Source organism: Loxodonta africana, chromosome 6 (assembly GCF_030014295.1).
Source record: "Loxodonta africana isolate mLoxAfr1 chromosome 6, mLoxAfr1.hap2, whole genome shotgun sequence".
Lineage (NCBI taxonomy): Eukaryota > Metazoa > Chordata > Mammalia > Proboscidea > Elephantidae > Loxodonta > Loxodonta africana.
Window position 1 is genome coordinate 108,575,511 of NC_087347.1, and position 20,106 is coordinate 108,595,616.

At 35.6% G+C, this 20,106-nt stretch overlaps 1 protein-coding gene across 1 annotated transcript in view; it reads left to right on the plus strand.

Moving 5' to 3' along the window:
* Positions 1-20,106, plus strand: part of LRP1B (LDL receptor related protein 1B) — a 1,749,164-nt gene that overhangs the window by 1,583,775 nt on the left and 145,283 nt on the right. Inside the window, exons 67-70 of the mRNA XM_064287257.1 lie at positions 9,993-10,099; positions 15,247-15,376; positions 17,883-17,989; positions 18,332-18,464. Coding sequence (XP_064143327.1) covers positions 9,993-10,099; positions 15,247-15,376; positions 17,883-17,989; positions 18,332-18,464 — 477 coding nt within the window. The remainder of the gene's footprint in view (positions 1-9,992; positions 10,100-15,246; positions 15,377-17,882; positions 17,990-18,331; positions 18,465-20,106) is intronic.

Here is a 20,106-nt window from a genome sequence, read left to right on the forward strand (position 1 = left end):
CTGCAAATTCACCCCTGAGTGTCTTTCAGTGAAATATCTTTTATTCTTCTGGAGCGGTGAGCACCATATGTATTCAGGGTGCTTTCCTCTGAAAATAGAATAATGCTGTTATCATCTCCCTCCTGAATTCTTATGTAACATATTAAAAAAAAAATAATTACCCCCAAATTTTATTTTCTAAAATATACGGCAGTATGTAAAATTGTGACAATGTCTCTATATTCTATCACTAAGTTCTGAATATATTTATTAGCAGCATTTAAACAAATAAATGAAAAACTTTCTGTTTGAACAGGGAAAGCAATCTGGTCGTGTGCTGTCAAGTAGATTCCAAATGATATTGATTGACATGAATTGAATTGTGTCCCCCAAAAAATACATGTATCAATTTGCCTAGGCCATGATTCCCAGTATTGTGTGATTTCTACCATTTTGTCATCTGAGGTAATTTCCCTATGTATTGTAAATCCTATCAGTATGATGTTAATGAGATGGATTAGCTGCAGTTATATTGATGAGCTCTACAAGATTAGATAATGTCCTAACCCAGTCTTTTTTTGAGATATAAAAGAGAAGAGAGTAGAGAGACATGGGGGACCTCATACCACCAAGAAAGCAGCACCAGGAGCAAAGTGCATCCTTGGGACCTGGGGTCCCTACACCTGAGAAGCTCCTCAACCAGGGGAAGATTTATGACAAGGGCCTTGCTCCAGAGCCAACAGAGAGAAAGCATTCTCTTGGAGCTGGTGCCCTGAATCTGGACTTGCAGCCTACTAGGCTGTGAGAAAGTAATTTATCTTTATTAAAGCCATCCACTTGTGGTATTCCTGTTATAGCAGCACTAGATGGCCAAGACAGTGACCCTATAGGACAGAGGAGAACTGCCCCATAAGGTTTCCTAGGCTGTAATCTTTATGGGAGCAGATCACCAGACCTTTTCTTCCACAGAGTGGCTGATGAGTTTGAACCTCTGACCTCTTGGTTAGCACCTAAGCCCTTAACCATTGGGCCACCATTATCCTTGCAAAGCAATATAATCATGTTTAAAATAAGATAATAATTAATTCCATTTATTAAATATTTATATTCTGCTACTTCCAAAAAGTATTTGATGCAAATTAATAACAGCAATGTCTACTCTTACAGACATTTCACTAAACTGGGAACATTCATTTCCCAGGAGGTAGAAAACTAAATGTGCATAGGGATATCTCCTAGCCCCAGTTGCCCTTGAGTCCACTTTGACTCATTGGTGACTCCATGTATGTCAGATTAGAACTGTGTTCCATCGAGTTTTCAATGACTGCTTTTTTGGGAGTAGCTCATGAGGCCTCTCTCCCAAGGCGCCTTTGGGTGGACTTAAACTTTGAACCTTTTGGTTCTGCTCCACCCAGGGACTTCTAGGGATATCTGTGCTGTATTAAAACATGCAATTGTAGAGTCAAAGCCTTAACAAACCACTTGAATATTTGGCTTACAAAATGTCAGCTAATGTTTCGAATGACTTTCCAAATTTAACCTGACTCATGTCTGAGTATCAGGTACATTAAATATGAAATCTCTGGATTGTTGTGACCATGGAATGCTCTGAATATAAGAGCCTTTGTACATCCTTTTCTCAAAGATATCTCCCACATCATCTTAGGAAAGGCATAGAAAATTATAAAGAGTTATTAGAGTATTACTCCTCAACAACAACAAAAACGTTACATAGTAGATTCTCAGATTCTGTGTAATGATTAAAGGAATATCTGATGGAATGGAGGTAGTAGGTATAAAAATTTTTTTTTTTTTTATATAGAAGAGTAAATATAGAAAAGAAGCAATTATGGATATATTTTATGTTCATTTATATATCTGAGCTTAAATATACAGGTAACTACCTTATTTTTTGAGACATTTAGTGTTAATTATCGGTATGGTTCATGAGTGAAATTCCCTGTCACTGAAAGATTGAGAATGACAGGGAGTGTGAGAGGTCAGAATGGAGATTTCCATCTTAGAGAGCACTTTTTCAAGTAGTAATTCAAATTGTATGAGAAGTTAGGCTACTGCTATGGTAAGTAAAGAAGGAGAAGCACCAAGTGTTGAACGATCCTGCTTCTGACTCTGCTGGGATTTCCTAAGTGGCTGAGTATCATTGTGCTCCTAAAAGTGAGGCTTTGATGCAGAAAAGCAAGGAGAAAGAACCTTGCCTCTCACTCCTCACTGTGAAAACGTAGTGATAGATTATTGTAACCACAGAGCTCTTAAGATAAAGCAGAAGTGGCTGCAATATTAAGCCTTGCAGTATAAAATGCTCAATTCTATGTGGTTCTTTTTGAGTTCATATTCACTCTGAGCTCATTGTCTAAGACAAGTAATATTGATGAAGTTGCAGAGGAAAGCTGACACTAACCAGCAATGAAGCATATGCAGGACACGGATGAGCGTATGTTGACATGTTAAGCATGTGGGAGTGTGTAGGAAGAAGGCTCAGAATGCAGATAATTGAGTAATGTTTAAAAATATTATCTTGCATAGGGCAGAAGAAACGAGAAGATTTAAAGCTTGAAAATGCCAGCAGTTCTGCATAGGCAAAAATTGAGTCAATGAAGAATGAGAAAAGAGTACAATATATCTATGGGGAGAACCAGGAAATGAGCCATAAAGAAGCCAGCCTTGGGGAAAAAAAAAATATTGTTTTTGTATTAAAATGCTATCAAGATATTTACAATTTCTTATTATCTTTTGAAACTATTCCAATGATATATATCTTTGGGCAGTGGTATACTGGTGCCATATTTCTAAATATCATTAGTCAACGGTAGGCATTTTGGTTCACATTTGGCAGGTATCGTTAGCTGTTATTCAACAACAAAATGTACAGGTGATGGTAAATAAACCTTACAAGTCAGAAAGCAACAGCAGTATATTTTTTAAAAAAAATCACATTTGGACTTCTTGCTTATGAATCTAGCTTAATGAATTTACTTTTTAAAATATGTTGGAAATACTCCAGGCATAGATATGGGAAAAATTCAAATAGTTGTGGAGCAATTAACTGCCAGCTATGTTTTACATTTAATATGCTCTCTATTTTATATACATGTACTTACATGGGGTAACTAGTCGGTTTTTATTTTATCATCATCTGCTGGTCATTTCCCTTGTTAACAGTCAGTAGGGACATACTGTTTCAGCCATGATTTCTGCACTTAAAAACAAGAAGTGCTTATTGTTATTGGCGTTATTTTTATAATCTGAACGAAAGTTTTGAAATGTTTGAGAAATTTCAACTATCTTTACCAGAAAAAAATAATATGTGACATGTATGCCTTCTAAGTAACTGATATGAAAAATAAATTGCTTTTTTTTTTTTATGTCTTTCCATTATTAGGAAGTAACTGAAATTACTAAAAAAGATTTAAATTTATTTTAAAGAAGATTTAAAAATATCAAGTCATTTGATCAAATAGATAAAAGTTTGTATAGAAAGACAAGCTGCTTTGCCTTATTTGAATTTCTAGTACTTTCACACTGAATTTATATCAGAAAATTATTTGTGTAGAATGTCAGTTATACTAATTGTATTCTAAAAATTCTTTTTAGATGCTTACACTTATATTCACACAACATTTGAATTTATCCAGGGTTTATGATAATTTGCTCAGTGGAGAAACTGAAGTTTAAAAGTCTTTCCACTTCGCCACTAAGGCTGTGGCTTTGAAAAGTCACTTTTGTTTTCTGAACTTCAGTTTCCTCAGTTTTGTGCAAGACGACTTCTGTCTTAGTGTCCTAGGGTGCCATGACAAAATACCACAAAATGGGTAGCTTTAAAGAGCAGAAATTTATTATCTCAGTCCTGGCTAGGAGTTTGAATTCAGGGTATGAATAGGAGCATGCTCCTTCTCTCTGCCCTAGAGAAAGATCCTTCCTTGTTTCTTCTAGCTTCTGGTAGTCCGGGGTGTTCCTTGGCAGTCACTGGCTTTTAGGTGCATTTTCACTTGCTGTCTGTCTTCTCTCGTGTGATTCTGCCACGGTATCTACTCTCATCTTTTTAAGATACCACTCAGAAGGGACTAGGATCCACCATACTCTGGTATCATTAACTGAACTGATAATATCTGCAAAGAAAAACCTTATTTCCCCAAAGAAGATCATGTTCATAGATACAGGAGTTGTTGTTGTTGTTAGGTACCGTCAAGCAGGTTCCAACTTGTAGTGACCTCATGTACAACAGAACGAAACACCGCCGGTCCTTCACCATCCTCACAATCCTATAGGGGTTACGACATCAATGTCAGCCTTCCAAAACATGGAAAGCATGTCCCTGCAAAAGCTTCTTGGTTTTCACCCTGGTATGCCTGGGAAAGCTGGCTAATTGTTAATGCTTGAGGTTCCTTATCTACTCTAGGTCTAGGGTGATAGGTAACGTAGGAGGAAGTTAGTGTGGGAGAAAATTTTGGAAATCCTGGCAAAAGTTTCATAATCACATTTTCTTTCGAGATGTGTTAACTTCCAGCTACGGTCATTTTGTTGTTGTTCTTTTTTTTAAGAGAAAAATGCTATAATGCCAAGATCTAAAAATACGCCTTTTAATTTATCAGGAAAATATTAAAGGTAAGATGAACAAGAAGAGAAAAAAAAAATCCCTTAGGACCTTCTCTCATAATTAAATTGCATTTTCTGCAAAGAGATTTTCCCTTTGATATACAATGGCAAAAGAATCTGAGATATATAAATGAGGAGTTAGAAACAGACTGGCTGCACCATTCCTTGATGACTTTTGTGAATACATGAATAATTCATGACTATTATTCAGAAATAAATGTGCTGCCCTTTTTAAAAACATGGTAGAGACATGCTGAATCACTCAGAATCCCCCCAAATCATTTAGACCCTGTACTTCTATATTCTAAAAATTAACAATCTGTCTTAGTTTCCTAAAGCTGTCATAACAAAATATCAAAAAGTGGATGACCTTCAAGACCCGGAATTTATTGTCTCACAGTTTTGGAGGCTAAAACTTCAAATCAGGTTATTGGCCATGCTGACTCTTTTTGAGAGCTTTTCTTCTAGTTTCTCATGGCTGTTGGCAATCCTTACCATTCCTTTGCTGTTTATAGATGCATCTACTTCTGTTCTCACGTGGTGGTGTCTGCCTTTCACAAGTGTGTGACTCTACTTCCGTGTCTGCTCTCCCCTTTTATAATAAACCATTCAGAAAGGGATTAGGATCCGCTCTATTCTGGTATGACCACATTATCTTAACTAGTAACAAATTAAAAACAAAACTGTTTTCAAACAACATCACATTCACAAGTTCAGGGAATTAGGACTTCGACATACCTTTTTTGGAGATACAATTCAATCCATAACACAATATTAAAACAAAGTCTTCATAGAACAAGTTAGTGTTCTGTGAAACTATTGGGAGCCCTGGTGGTGCAGTGGCTAAAGTGCTCAGCTGCTAAACAAAAGGTCAGTGGCTCAAAACTAGCATCTCCTGCATGGGAGAAATGGGCGATCTATTTCCAAAAAAGATTTCAGCCTTAGAAACCCAATGCGGCAGCTCTACTTTGTCTTACAAGGTCCCTATGAGTCGGAGGATTGACTCTACAGCAGTAGGTTTGGTGGTTGCTTATTGAATATGTAATATTTATAATCCAACAGCACCAACTTCCAACTCCCCACTTTGTTAAATGTTTGAAAGTTTTTGAAACTATTGCTATTTAGCACATGATTGACAATTGCTTTTAATTAAGATAAATATAAATTAGAACATTAAGGCAATAATTAATCCTGTTCAGATGACCTCCTCCCCCACAATCCTACAAAATTAAATGTCTAGTGTTGTTTTTGAACATTGAAGTAAAATATATTTTAAATTTCCTCTCTCATTACTTTTTTAATGAAAATATTTTTGGTTGGTATTTACCATTGTTAAATAAATTGAGCGTATTTCATGACAATTTCTTTTCCCTGAGAATAAAAGTACATGGGCCTATAAACAGAAGGAAGATGAAATGTCTTCACTGTGGAGTGACAATCAGAGAAAAAGGTTTATATTATTATCATTTAGTAAAATAGACATTCCTAGACATGTGCTTGGACAAATAACTTGACTTCTCAAGCCTTTATTGTTAATCTCTGTAACATGTGAGCAGTTTTTACTATCTCAATAGTAGGGAGGTGATGATATACACTAGTTGTAAAAGTACAAGTCCTGAGATCAAATTGTCTAGGTTCAAGTTCAACACCAGCTCTTACACTGGCTGGGTGATCCTTATCCTCTCTGTGTCTCAATTTAAGTGCTGCCCAGTCAGCTCCAACTCAGAAACCCTGTGCATAACAGAATGAAATTTTGCCTGGTCCTGTGCTATCCCACAATATTCCTGTGTTTGAGCCCATTGTTGCAGCCATTGCATCACTGCATCTTGTTGAAAGTCTTCCTCTTTTTCTTTGACTTTCCAGTTTACCAAGAACGATGTCTTTCTTTAGTGATTAATCCCTTTTGATGATATGTCCAAAGTAAGCAAAACGGAATCTTGCCATCCCCATTTCTAAGGATTTCTGGCTGTACCTCATTCATTATTTTTTGCCAACATCACAATTCGAATGTGTCAGTTCTCCTTAGGTCTTCCTTTTTCATTGTCCAGTATTTACATGCATATGAGGCACTTGAAATACCATGGCTTGAGTCAGCTGCACCTTTGTCCTTAAAGGGGCATCTTTGCTTTTTAACACTTTACACAGGTCTTTGTTGCAGATTTTTTCCAATGCAATATGTCATTTGATTTCTTGACTGCTGCTTCCATGGGCATTGATTGTTAATCCAAGAAAAATGAAACCCTTGACGACTTCAATTCCCTTGCCATTTATCATGATGTTGTTTATTGATCTAGTTGTGAAGATTTTTGTTTTCTTTATGTTTGATCTTTATCTTCTACACTTGAAGCAACTGTGTCATATGCATATTACTGGTTGTTAATGAGTCTTCCTTCAACCCTGATGTCACCTTCTTCTTCATGTAGCTCAACTTCTCAGGTTATTTATTCAGCATACAGAATGAATAAGTAAGGTGAAAGAATACAACCCTGCCAGATACGTTTTTAAATTTTAAATCACACAGTATTGACTTGTCTTGAATGACAGATTCTTGATCCTTGCACAGGTTCTGTATGAGCACAATTTAGTGTTTTGAAATTCTCATTATTTGCAATATTATCTATGATGTGTTATGATCCACACAGTTGAATGCCTTCTCATGGTCAATAAAGCATAGGTAATATCTTTCTGGTATTCTCTGCTTTTAGCCAATTCCTATCTGACATCAGCAATGATAATCCTTGTTCCAGGTCCTCTTCTGAATCCTGCTTGAAATTTTGGCAGTTCTCTGTCAAAATTTGCCTGCAGCCACCTTAGAATTTTTTCACCAAAATTTTGCTAGCATGTAATATTGATGATATTGTTTGAAAATGCCTGCATTGTGTTTGATCACTTTTCTTTGGAATGGGCATGAATATGGATCTTTGTCATTTGGTTGGCCAGGTAGCTGTCTTCCAAATTTCTTGACATGGACAAGTGAGCACCTCCAGCGCTGCATCTGTTTGTTGAAACATCTCAAGTGGTATTCTGTCAATTCCTGGAGCCTTGTTTTTTGCCAATGCTTTCAGTGCAGCTTGAACTTCTTCCTTCAGTACCCTCATTTTTGGTCATATGCCACCTCCTGAAATGGTTGACCATTTCTTTTTGTTACTATAACAGTGTTTCCCTTTTGTCTTCTTTTGATGCTTTCTGTGCCATTCAAGTTTTTGCCCATAAACTCCTTCAGGACTTCAGCTTGTGGCTTGGATTTTCTCTTCAGTTCTTTCAGCTTGAGAAACACCTATGATGTTCTTCCTTTTTAATTTTCTCACTTCAAGTCCTTGCATGTTTTATCATAATGCTTTACTTTGTCTTCTCAAGCCTTTGAAATTTTCTGTTTACTTTAGCTACTCTGTGCTCAGGAGCAAGTTTCAGTCTCTTCTGGCATCCATTTTTGTCTTTTCTTTCTGATATTTTTAATATTTTAGCCTTTAACTTCCTTTGCATGTGGTGTCTTAGATGTAATTCCATACCTCATCTGGTCGTTAATGTTCAGTGCATCAAATCTATTCTTTAGATGATCTCTAAATTCAGGTGAGATATATTCAGGTTCATGCTTTGGTTCTCTTGGACTTGGTTTAATTTTCTTCGGCTCCAACTTGTGTATGAGCAACTAATGGTCTATTCAGCAGTTGGCCCCTGGCTTTGTCTTGGCTGATAATATTAAGCTTCTTCATTGCCTTTTGCCACAGATGCAGTCAACTTGATTCCTGTATAAACCATCTGGCGAAGACCACATTTATAGTTGTCACTTGTGTTGTTGGAAAAAGTGGTCCAATAATAGCACCTACTTTATTGGGTTGTTATGAGGTGTAACTGATGAGTTCTTTTCAAGTACTTAACGTTAACTTCAAATAGTACTTAAAACCAAATAATAAATCAGTAGCTGGTAGTTATTAATATTGTTATCATTATAGTTAGTAATATTAATATCAATAAGGGTAGTTCGAAGAATAAAGTGTAATATATGTGAATACACTCTAAAAACAAACAAAATAAAAAGAAAACTGATCTATTGCCATGTTAACTAAATAGAGGAATATAGAGATATGAGAAGAATCACCCATTTGGTGGCTTTTCCAAATTTTATTGAATGATATCTTTCTTATTCATAGCCTGAATATCACATTTTATAAGAAAGTAAGGCCCAGAGCACAACAGAATACTCTCTGGTCAATTTACACTTTCCATGATTCTTTCAACATTCTCCAAGGGAATCTTTATATAGAAATTTTGGAGCCCCTATGATAGGAAATATTCAAGATATTTCCCTATGGCTAGAAACCAAGTGATTGTGTAGAGAAAAGTCCCAGTCCCTGACTGAATTATTCACAAAATTTATGTAGAATATTAGACTTCATTTGAATGTTTCTTAACTTTTATATCTCTTACTAATTTCCTTCTTCACATGGGTAAGAATACTATCATACGTATGGAAAAGCTAAAAAACAGCTATCAAAGGCAAAAAAAAAGAAGGGCCTTTCATAATGCAAGCTATTAATTCGATTTAGAAGGGAGAAACTAAACAAGAGATGATCCTCGGCCATCATATTGATTACTTGTTGGAACAGATTTCTGGAATTCTATGTCACTGTCCAGATAAGACTTAAGCTAAGTAGTAAGTCATACTATTTGGCTTAAGTCCTATGTGGGAGGGGATAGTGAAGCATAGTCAAATCAATAACTGACAAATCAGCTAAGATGACAGTCAAATGATACACGACTTAAGCAAACAATTGCATAAGCAGAGAGTTTTCAAAGAAAATAGCCTCCTTCTGCCACCTCAACTTCATACTGATCCAGTCATCCCCAATAATCTCTTATGTGCCCTTCTTGTTTCATGAATTATGGATTTTCCAGGGATAAAATAAATGAACTAGAATATTATTAGAATGGATAATAAAAAGTCAATTCACTCCCCAGTTAATAACTAGCCCCATTGGTATATTTGGTGAAGTAAGAAAATCACAACATGTCTACTTAAAGTAAATACATAAAATGACTTACAACTTTAAAACTGGAAAAGATACTGTTATACTGCAGTAGTCTGTATATTTTTTTATTTTACTTTGTTGCTGTATTTTTATTAAACGGCAAACTATTTATCTTTTGTCTTTTTTCAATTTGTTTCTGCAATGCCACTTTCTATTCATGACTATAAAAATAAAATTTGAAAAATCATTATGTTATGTACTATAGGTGGTTCATGAGACATTTTTCCTAGACAATTTATTGGTTCTGCTTGGCTAATCTCTTTTTTATTTTTTATTTTCCCTTTAATGCTACCTCATATGGTATGTCATATAAATTTTAGAATGTGGTTTCATAGACTAGAATAACCTTGTGCTGTTTTCCATCCCTAGAGCCACAGACCTGTACACTGAAAGATTTTCTCTGTGCCAATGGGGACTGTGTTTCTTCAAGGTTTTGGTGTGATGGAGATTTTGACTGTGCAGATGGCTCCGACGAGGTAGGCACCTTTGCAAAACTGAACTAAAAAGAAAGCAGTTCTTTAGAACCACACTTGCAATTATTGTTATTATTCAGTCCTATGAGCGTGACTAGGACAGCTCTGAAATGCACTTTGCTCCTGACACACTGAGATAAGTATTATATCCATGCACTGTGCCTCATATACCCAGCATAAGGAATCACTCTTATGCTACTATTGACAGTTAATTTTATAGTCTGTTTTACCTCAAGTGGTGAATGGCTGGGCTGGGAATAGGATGTATGAAAGCCCTATTCCCTATAGCTGCTGCCCTTGCCATCTGTGAATTTGATCATAAATTTGCTGCAGTATTTATAGTCAGGGCTAATATTTTTATGCATTTTAAACAGTTTATTCTCTTCAGTCTCTTTCTTCAATAGATATATTATTATAGACTTTGATACGGGTCATCAATTTTCATGAAACCACAGGTTGAGCTTTGCTTAGATGATAAATTGCAATCCATTTATAATAAGACCCATGTATACACAATTTAAGTGAAAAAGTTTAGCATTTCTCTGAATAATTCTGTAAAATTAGTTTGTGCTGACAATTATACTACTTTATACAACCTGTTGTTCATTCATCTATATATATATATATGTTTCAGATATGAATTATTCCATGATGCCTTAAAAATAATAAAATACACATAATTATATATATATATATTTTTCAATCAAATCTAAAATGACCACTAGCACCTGCTTCCAATATCAGAGAGAAGTCTAATCATAGTCACTTTTCATGTCTTGTTTTGTGAATAATATCAGGAATGCAGGGCTTATGAAATCAAGTTTAATGGGAGGTAAAGGAGGAAAAGGAGGTCTCTGGTCCTTAGTGACCACCATGGCTCCTTGTGAGACAATGGTATCCTAGAGCTCTCCAGTGCTTTTTGACCCACAGATACACACACCCACTGACCATAGCCTGGGCCTGAGAAGATCCTCTCTGCTACTCTTGAGTGTTCTATGTTCTGGGATACAGCTATCCTCAGCTGCTTTTCCTGCCGGAGATGCTGCATGTCTCTAGTATATGTAGAACACACATAAGTCAGCTTTCTTCCAGTCCTTAGGCATACCTATCAGGCTTTGACAGTTCTCCATCATCTCACCCTTGGACAAGTCATTTTAGTCACATTCTGAAGCCTAGATTTTGAGAATAAATGCTTGTAACTTCTCACCTGAAGGCCAGCAAAACCTAAACTTCAAAAACACAAAGTTCTCTGAAAAGAAGAAGGTAAAAAATAACACACACCAAAAATTAAAACACAATTTCAAGAAATCTTCAGGGCAGTTAAATGATTGCTACATTGACCAGCCATGAACTTACTCAGTATCTATTTACTCAAAAATTATATGAAATGTTTCTAAGGCAGGAAAACACATTTTTTTATGTAAACCTACCCATGCCATATATATCCTTTATATGTTCCACCAGGCTGTGCAATCTGTGAAACATCAAGACATGTGGATATGTTGTCTAAGGCTTATGATTTTATATTATATGTTATTCATTAGGTGTGCAAGGCACATATGCAAAGTCAATTACTTCTTTTGCAAAGTCTTATTCATGTCAAAGTATATATCCTCATTAAAACTATTTTTCTCATGATATAAGTTGCTAGACATAGCTTTTTAATGTTCAATATATCTCCATGTATCCAGATATTTTCATTTTTTTGTTTGATCCAGATATTTTCATGATAATTTCCTTAGGGAATCAAATTAACTCCATTTGATATTTCTTAAAAATAGACTTTGTCTACATTTGCAGCTATTTAGTACAGTCTTTTTTTTTTTTATATGTAATGAAGTGACTAACACCAAAGATAGGTGGTTTCTCATTTTCTTCCTAAAGCCTATATTAACTGAGATTGTATTTACAAAAATCAAACCAGACCGAAAAAAAAAAAAAAAAAAAAAAAACAGAGAACTGAGTCAAACAGCTAGAAAGCAAAAATACACAGATATTACTCTCATATTAGGAGCAAAAATACCTGAGAGAATTGTGAGGATATGTTTCTGTATGAATATGAGCTGAGAGTTTAATTTGCTTGCTAATATCTAGCCAAAGATTAAGTCAATTCAAGAAACAACAACAAAAAATTGAATCAATTTAATTACATATCAAGTTGAAGGCATATACAGACAAAAATGATTTAAAGTGACTTTAAAATGCAATACTTTGTCTTTGCATCAAGTATAAAATATTAAGAACAAAAGAAAACTTAAAGGAATGTTAAACTGCATTCCTTGTGTTGTTCATGGATTACTAATTTGAAACTCATATGTTTAGGGAAGCATATTTCAAGTGAATTATCTTAGTGTCATTAGCAATCAATTTTTTCAGAGTAAAAGAAAGGATAGACACATATAAAAACGAAGTAAAATAATCTGTAATATTAAATTCAAAAGTATCAGTATGAGGTCTTGATTAATCTTTCTCTTTCTGAAAGTATACATTTCCTAGCTCTGCCACTGAATAGTTCTAAAAGTAATTGCAAGCTAATAGTAATGACTAGCCTTGACATTCACAGTGAGACTTCTTACTACCATTTCCCTATAAGAAAAAAAAAAAAAAAAAAAGACTTTTTGGAGAAATGTCTGATTCTAGGTCAGAAAGAGGAAATGGATGAGTCACAAATGCCCTGTCAATACAGGTTCTTAGAGTCACGTCTGAAAAACATAGCAGCAAACTTGAAGAGGCTCCCACTGACCAAGGAAGAAACAATTTGAGCACCAGAAGGAAAAGAGACCTCAGTGGATGGAAACACAAAAAATATATAAAAATTCATGAGTCCATAGCAATACTAAAAAATATAGAAAGCTTATTAGTCTCTTTGGAAGTTACTGTACCACTATTCTTAAGATGCAATCAGGCAAATTCAGAATGTGAACATTCTATTGAATAACCTCATTTATTCATGCAATAAATCACTTAAAAAAAAAAAAACCTGAAACTCAAAGAATGGGAAAGAGTTATAGATTAAAGGAAAATTAGTAGACGTATCAACCAAATTCAATGTGTAGGCATACTTTGGATCCTTATTTTACCAAACTTGTATTTCATACAGTTAAGAAAATGAGCGCATTTTGGATATGGATTCAAAATAAACTTATTCTAAAGAATATTGTTGACTTTGTGATATTGTTAATTTTCAGATAATGTTATTATTACTTTAAAATATCCCATAGTATGAATAACTGGGGTGGTAGATGAAACAAGAGTAGTAAATATTGATAATTGTTGAAATAATAATTAAATACACACATGCAAACCAACTATACTGCAACTTACTGCAATAAGAAATCTTCTCATGATAAGACAGGTACCTAAAATAACACCTGTATTCTTGTCAAAGCACTGTAGGATGTGTCAGCATCATTGGTTACTGAGCTTACTTAAATGAACTTTGTTGCTGAGATAAAAAAATAGCCTTCATTAATTCTACAAATATTCATTGAATAGCAACTATTGTCATGCCATTGTTTTAGGCATTTAATGAACAGACAGGTGTAGATCCTATTCTAATGGAGCTTAATTACATGGGGTTTTAATTTATGTTCCTCATTTTCTACATTTGCTAGTTCATTTATTCATACTTTTACTAATCATCTGTTACTATTGAACACTTATTATACATCAGTCACTTTTTTGATCATGAGGCTTATAGTGGTGAACAAAATATATGAAATCCCATGTCTCATGATCAGTGCATAGGCTCTTTCTCTTACCTCTTTCTCACTATTCACCATTATTTAGCTTACCCCTCAGATATACCAAATTTCTAATTATCCTTACACATGAAAAACCCTTTCTTAGGTAATTCCATTTCTTGTTGAAGCCTTCTCTAAATTCCCACTTTAAAACCATAACCATTTATTTTGGCAGTTAAAATATTTTATTGCATTTGTTGGTTAAGTTGTTGGGATTTCCTACTAGTCTATGAGTCTATCAAATGCAAGGGGAAAATCTTAGGCGTTTTTTTTTTTTTTTTTTGTATTCATGCCAACCAAGAAAAAAAAAATGGCAAACCCTCAATACTTGGGAAAAGATGGAAGGGAAGGAGGGCAGAAGAATATCAATTGTATTTCAGGTAGTACAATACGAAAACTCTGTTGATAATGTTTTATTTTAAAAGAGTCAACAGAAAACAGAAAATTACAAGAACTTAGAAAAGATGCCTTCCATCCTTACATGGGGAAGGAGCTGTGAAGAAGCAGGGAGCAATAGCTCAACACACCTCACCCGCTTGGAGTTCTTCAAGCTGTGTGAGTGTTGTACCTTCTGTGGAAGGAAAAGGCAAGTACATTTTGGCAAGTATAGGACTTGCTTAACAAGAGAAAAATACCATTCCAGCAAGACATTTCAGTGGAACACCCCATTTCAAGCAGTTTTCAGACTCAGAGAAGGGGAATATCTAGTGGATTCCTTTCATTTATCTCAAAGGTAAACCTGCTATCTTTTTTGGCTTCCAAATAAATTCTATCTGTGGGCTAGCAAAAATGACAAGTGTGACAGTCCATTTCACAGCTCTTTAGGAAAAAAACACCAGAAGAGGGAAAAGAGATTATGAGCAGCAACTAAACAATGAAAGAACAGGTAAGGGGGAAAAGAGATAGGGAAAAAGGGGAGAAAGGGCTCAAGGGGAAGCTTTGCCAATGCAAATCAGATTCACCTTTGGATTTTTCTTTGTTTCAAGTTCCATCTCCCCTGCCATACCTTAAGCACTCGCTTAGAAGGAATTTCTTAAACATTTATTTCCCTATATCTTCATTCTCAGCTATAGTCATTAAAATGTCATTAGCCCACAATTGTCTTTTGAAGCAGGATCCACTCAGAACAATATAATTAGCATGACATAGCCATGGGATTTATGTGTTTTTTTTCCTAATTCTTCTTTATATTATGACCGAAGGAGATGACGGAAGTGGACCATTGTGCTACACAGGCTGTGTTATCTTAAAATATGACCATCTGAGCTACTTGTATGTAGCAGATGTGGTTTCTACATGTCTCTGTTTCTACACATAAGGTTTCCACACAGAGATTTCTAGTTGTTTTTGAGTTTGTAGGTATTTTTCTAAAATTTTAATTTTACTTCTGTGCTGTTTTTTTGACAGAGAAATTGTGAAGCAAGTTGTTCCAGAGATCAGTTCCAGTGTTCCAATGGTCAGTGTATATCAGCAAAATGGAAATGTGATGGCCATGAAGACTGTAAATATGGTGATGATGAGAAAAACTGTGATCCAGGTAAAATGATTGAGGTTATGTTTAACTTAGCTGCTATTTTAATTTGACAGAATCCAAACAATGTATGCAGAAAGCAGTGGCAAGTGCACACATGTATTTACTGTTTTTAGGAGATAATACCCGCAAATAATTCCCCAAACTTTGATTTTTTCTGGTTTCTATATCTTTTCACACCATTTGGAATTATTTTCCCAAGACAGCAAAATGAAATATGTTCCGACTATAGGTACTATAAAGTCAGGTATTCAGTTATAGAAATTAAGTATATGAAGAAGAAATATAGTAGCTTCAAAAAGGTACCAAACAAGAGCAAGCATAAGTCCATTGCTTCTATTTATGTCCTGGGCCAGAATCAAAATAAAATTAGGAAGAAAGATCAGGATACAGGAAAAGACATCCAATTTATGTGTTTGTATTCCTTTTTAATGTTGTGGTTGTTGTGTGTCATTGAGTTGATACTGACTCTTAGTGGTGCAATGGTTAAAGCTCTCAGCTGCTGGCCACAACTGTTCAAATCTGACAGTTGTTCAGCAGAAGAAAAGACCTGATGACCTGCTCCAGTAAAGATTACAGCCTAGGAAACGCTATGGGACAGTCCTACTCTGTCCTATAGGGTCGCTATGATCTGAGTCTATTCCTTTACATATGGTTCTATAAATATGCTCATTAAAAAACTTAATTTTTTTACTCATAAGTAGTAAGAAAACTATCACATAGAAAAATATTGGGGGAAAATCATAGTATAATCTACACATAACCATAAAAGCATTAGTGTGAGGGATGAAGTCAGAAATGTACATATAATGCATGCAAGTTACCATGGCTCACTACCATGCCCATGGTGCATTGCTAATTGATCACATATTTCTTTCTTACTGAATCCAGACGTGCTCTCAGGCTCCTCACTAATACATATCTGTAGGCAACACTACCAATTAAAAAGAATTAAGATGCAAGGAAAAAAAACTTTTTGGCATTTCTCTGCTAAGCAATTCAGAATATCTTTGCCGCCTTACAGCCTGATATAAAGGTCAGAAGCTCAGAGGTTTAAATGTCGGCCTAGAAAATCCAAATCCGTACACAAAGGCATCTGTCATTATTCCTATGTCAATTACTTAACTTGGGTAATGGTATTGGCAAAGAATATTGAATATACCATGGACTGCCAAAAGAATAAACAAATCTATTTTGGAAGAAGTACACCCAGAATGCTCCTTAGAAGCAAGGATGGCGAGACTTCCTCTCATGTGCTTTGGATATGTTATTAGAAGGGACAGTCCCTGGAGAAGGACATCATGCTTGGTAAGGTAGAGGGTCAGCAAAAGAGAAGAAGACCCTCAATGAGATGGATTGACACAGTGGCAGCAACAATGGGCTCAAGCATAACAAAAATTATGAGGACGGCACGGGACTGAGCAGTGTTTCATTCTGTTGTACCTAGGGTTGCTGTGACTCGGAACTGACTCGATGCACCTAATAAAACAATAATTTAGGTCATAGCTTATTTATCCTTTTGTTATTTTTAATGTCTGTGTCATAAAATAATATACCTCACAGTATACGAACAAAATAACAACAAAAACCCAAACCCATTGCCTTTGAGTCGATTCTGACTCATAGCGACCATATAGGACAGAGTAGAACTGCTCCTTAGGGTGCCCGGCCAAGCTCTTAACCACTCTGCCTCCAAAAAACCAAACCCAAACCCACTGCCATTGAGTTGATTCTGACTCATAGTGACCCTAGGTCTCCTCAAATTATACAGCCTCTGATAATTATATATATATATGTTTAGAATCCTAAAGCAAAACATTTCTTAAAATGTATGCAAATACTACATTTATGTCAACATAGTCAAGGAGATATGCCTGGGTTCATGAGACCATAACAAGATTTCAGTTGTAGCTTTATACAATGCATATGTGATCTAACATTTCCAAGAATCACTAAATCCTACAGCATTTTTTAAAATAACTTGAGGCTTATGCCTTTTAAAATAATTGAACTTAAAAACTGTGAAAAAAATTAACGTTTCAAAATCTAGTAGATAGAGGTTTGGAGTTTTATTTTTTCTTTAATCTTGTGAGTTGAATCCTAATTTCACAGGCTATTGTAACATTGATGTATATTTAATACAAAGCAATAACATTGTAAGGCACATTTTAATGAATGTTTAATACCGCATGTTGAACCAGGGCTGAATAATATAAGTCATTCTCACTGCTATCTATGAATTCATATTTTTATATGCTTATGTGGAAACCCTGGTGGTATAGCGGTTAAGCGCTACAGCTGCTAACCAAAAGGTCAGCAGTTTGAATCCACGAGGCACTCTTTGGAAACTCTATGGGGCAGTTCTGAGCTGTCCTATGAGTCAGAATTGACTCGATGGCAATGGGTTTTTTTTTTTTTTTTTGGTTTTATATGCTTTTATATATTTTTTTTATCCCTCGAACTAGTCGTTATTTTTACTGTATCTAAATCTCAAATTTATAATTGTATTCAGCTTCACCTACTTGCTCATCAAGTGAATATATATGTGCCAGTGGAGGGTGTATTTCAGCGTCTCTGAGATGTAATGAAGAATATGATTGTGCTGATGGTTCAGATGAGGTAAGGTCTATCATTCATTAAAAATCTTTGAATTATATGAATTAGGTTTGGGAAAGCTTATGCAATGAAAATAGAGTAAAGAGACAGAATCTTGATTCTTAGCACCATCTAAAATATCCAGACAGGTACACTGAACACAATCATTTCAGCATATACCTGCATCTTCATGCTGTCCATATATTAAACTCCACTGTCCCCTGTAGAGGTTATATTCATTAAGTGAAAATAAAAGAAAGCCCACAGGGCAGTAAATTTTCAGTAGTGTCAGCTGAATATTTATTTTGCCTGTGACTATATCATTACCATGAATGAAAACTGCAGTGCCCATTTGTATCTGAACAGTTGGACTGTGTGACGGAATGTAAAGAAGATCAGTTTCGATGCAGAAATAAAGCCCACTGTATTCCAATCAGATGGCTGTGTGATGGAATTCAGGACTGTGTGGATGGCAGTGATGAAGAGAACTGTGACAGAGGTAGGGTTGTTTTGTGCCCTTAAATAAGAGACGAGAAGTTAAGATGCTGAACAGAATTTTTTTTTTTTTTAGGGGCAGAGGATAGGGTCATTAAATGATTCCTCTTTACTATTTCTAGTTTCATTACGTATCAGTTTGTTCTAAATCCAGATCATTACCAGACAAAGATAGCCTCCTCTTCTCTTGGCAAAGCAACCAAATACAAGTGTTTACTGAGTACCTACTGCAAGTATGTCATCCTACTAGATGCTGGGGCAGGGAAAGGGACATGTGAAGAATTCAGAGAATGTAGCCATTATAACCATTACTACAAAGTGTTCTCTGTTTAGTTTCTCATCCACATTGCTTGACTTACTCTGAAAGAAAAGCAAATGGTTTACTGAATTGCACACATTTATATGATCTATAGGTTGTCCCCAAATTTTCTTCTTGCCATATGACTGAGAAAATTACCTCCATATATATATATATATATCCGTACACACACACACACACACACATATATATATACACCAAACCCTTTGCCGGCGAGTTGATTCTGACTCACAGCGACCCTATAGGACAGAGTAGAACTGCCCCACAGGGATTCCAGGGAGTGGCTGGTGGATTCTAACTGATGACCTTTCGGTCTGCAGCCAAGCTTTCAACCACTGCAACACCAGGGCTCCTGCAACTTATTATAGAGGGCAGTGAAAGTTAAATGCTCATAATAGCTTTTCAACTTTTGGTTAAGTTTTCACACTCACCTTCTCTAATTGGTCACTCTAGAACCAGAGAATTTTGTGTTCACCCTTGCAGCAACTAAATTTACTCATCTTTTTTTCCCATGTTCCAGCTAATAACCTCCATTCTCTCAACTTCACTCAGTCACCAGTCTATTGCATGCTCTTAGACCTCCTTGCCTGGGCTCGTGCAACACCATCTAACTGATCTCTAATCTAATGCATCCTATTCACTGCTGCCAGGTTTATAGTATTTACTTGTATCTTTGATTATGTCAATCTTTACCCAAGGCTCTTACCGGTTATACGCAAACAACACAGCATAGCAGTCAGGGTCAACTTTATCTTCCCCACTTTATATTCTATAACTCTTCTTTAGGTGCCTTATAGCCTAGCCAAACTAGGAAATAATTATCTAGCAACACGTTCCATGGTTTCTACCTGCCATCTCTCCTCATTCTTCTGCTGTCTCCTCCATCTCAATACCTTTACCGATAAAAAATCTATCCATCCTTAAAATGCATCTCTCTTGCTACTGAGGTTGTCTTCAACCAAATTACAGTCTTTTCTTTTGGATTTTTGGATTTTCCCTAGCAATGCTTTGATTGCATATCTGTTACCACATTCTGACTTCTAATATAATTATTTCCATTGTCTGACTAATTTTCCTCTGCTGGAATGTGAGTTTCTTTATGCTAAGAATTAGGTAAAACAGAAATTAGGTACAACGGGTAAACCTGTTGCTGTCGAGTCATTAAAAAAAAAAAAAAAAAAAAAAATTTTTGTTTTTTTTTTAGCGACCCTATAGGGCAGAGTAGAACTGCCCCACAGGGTTTCCAAAGAGCGACTGGTAGATTCGAACTGCAGACCTTTTGGTAAGCAGCCCAGCTCTTGATCACTGTGCCACCAAGGCTCCACAT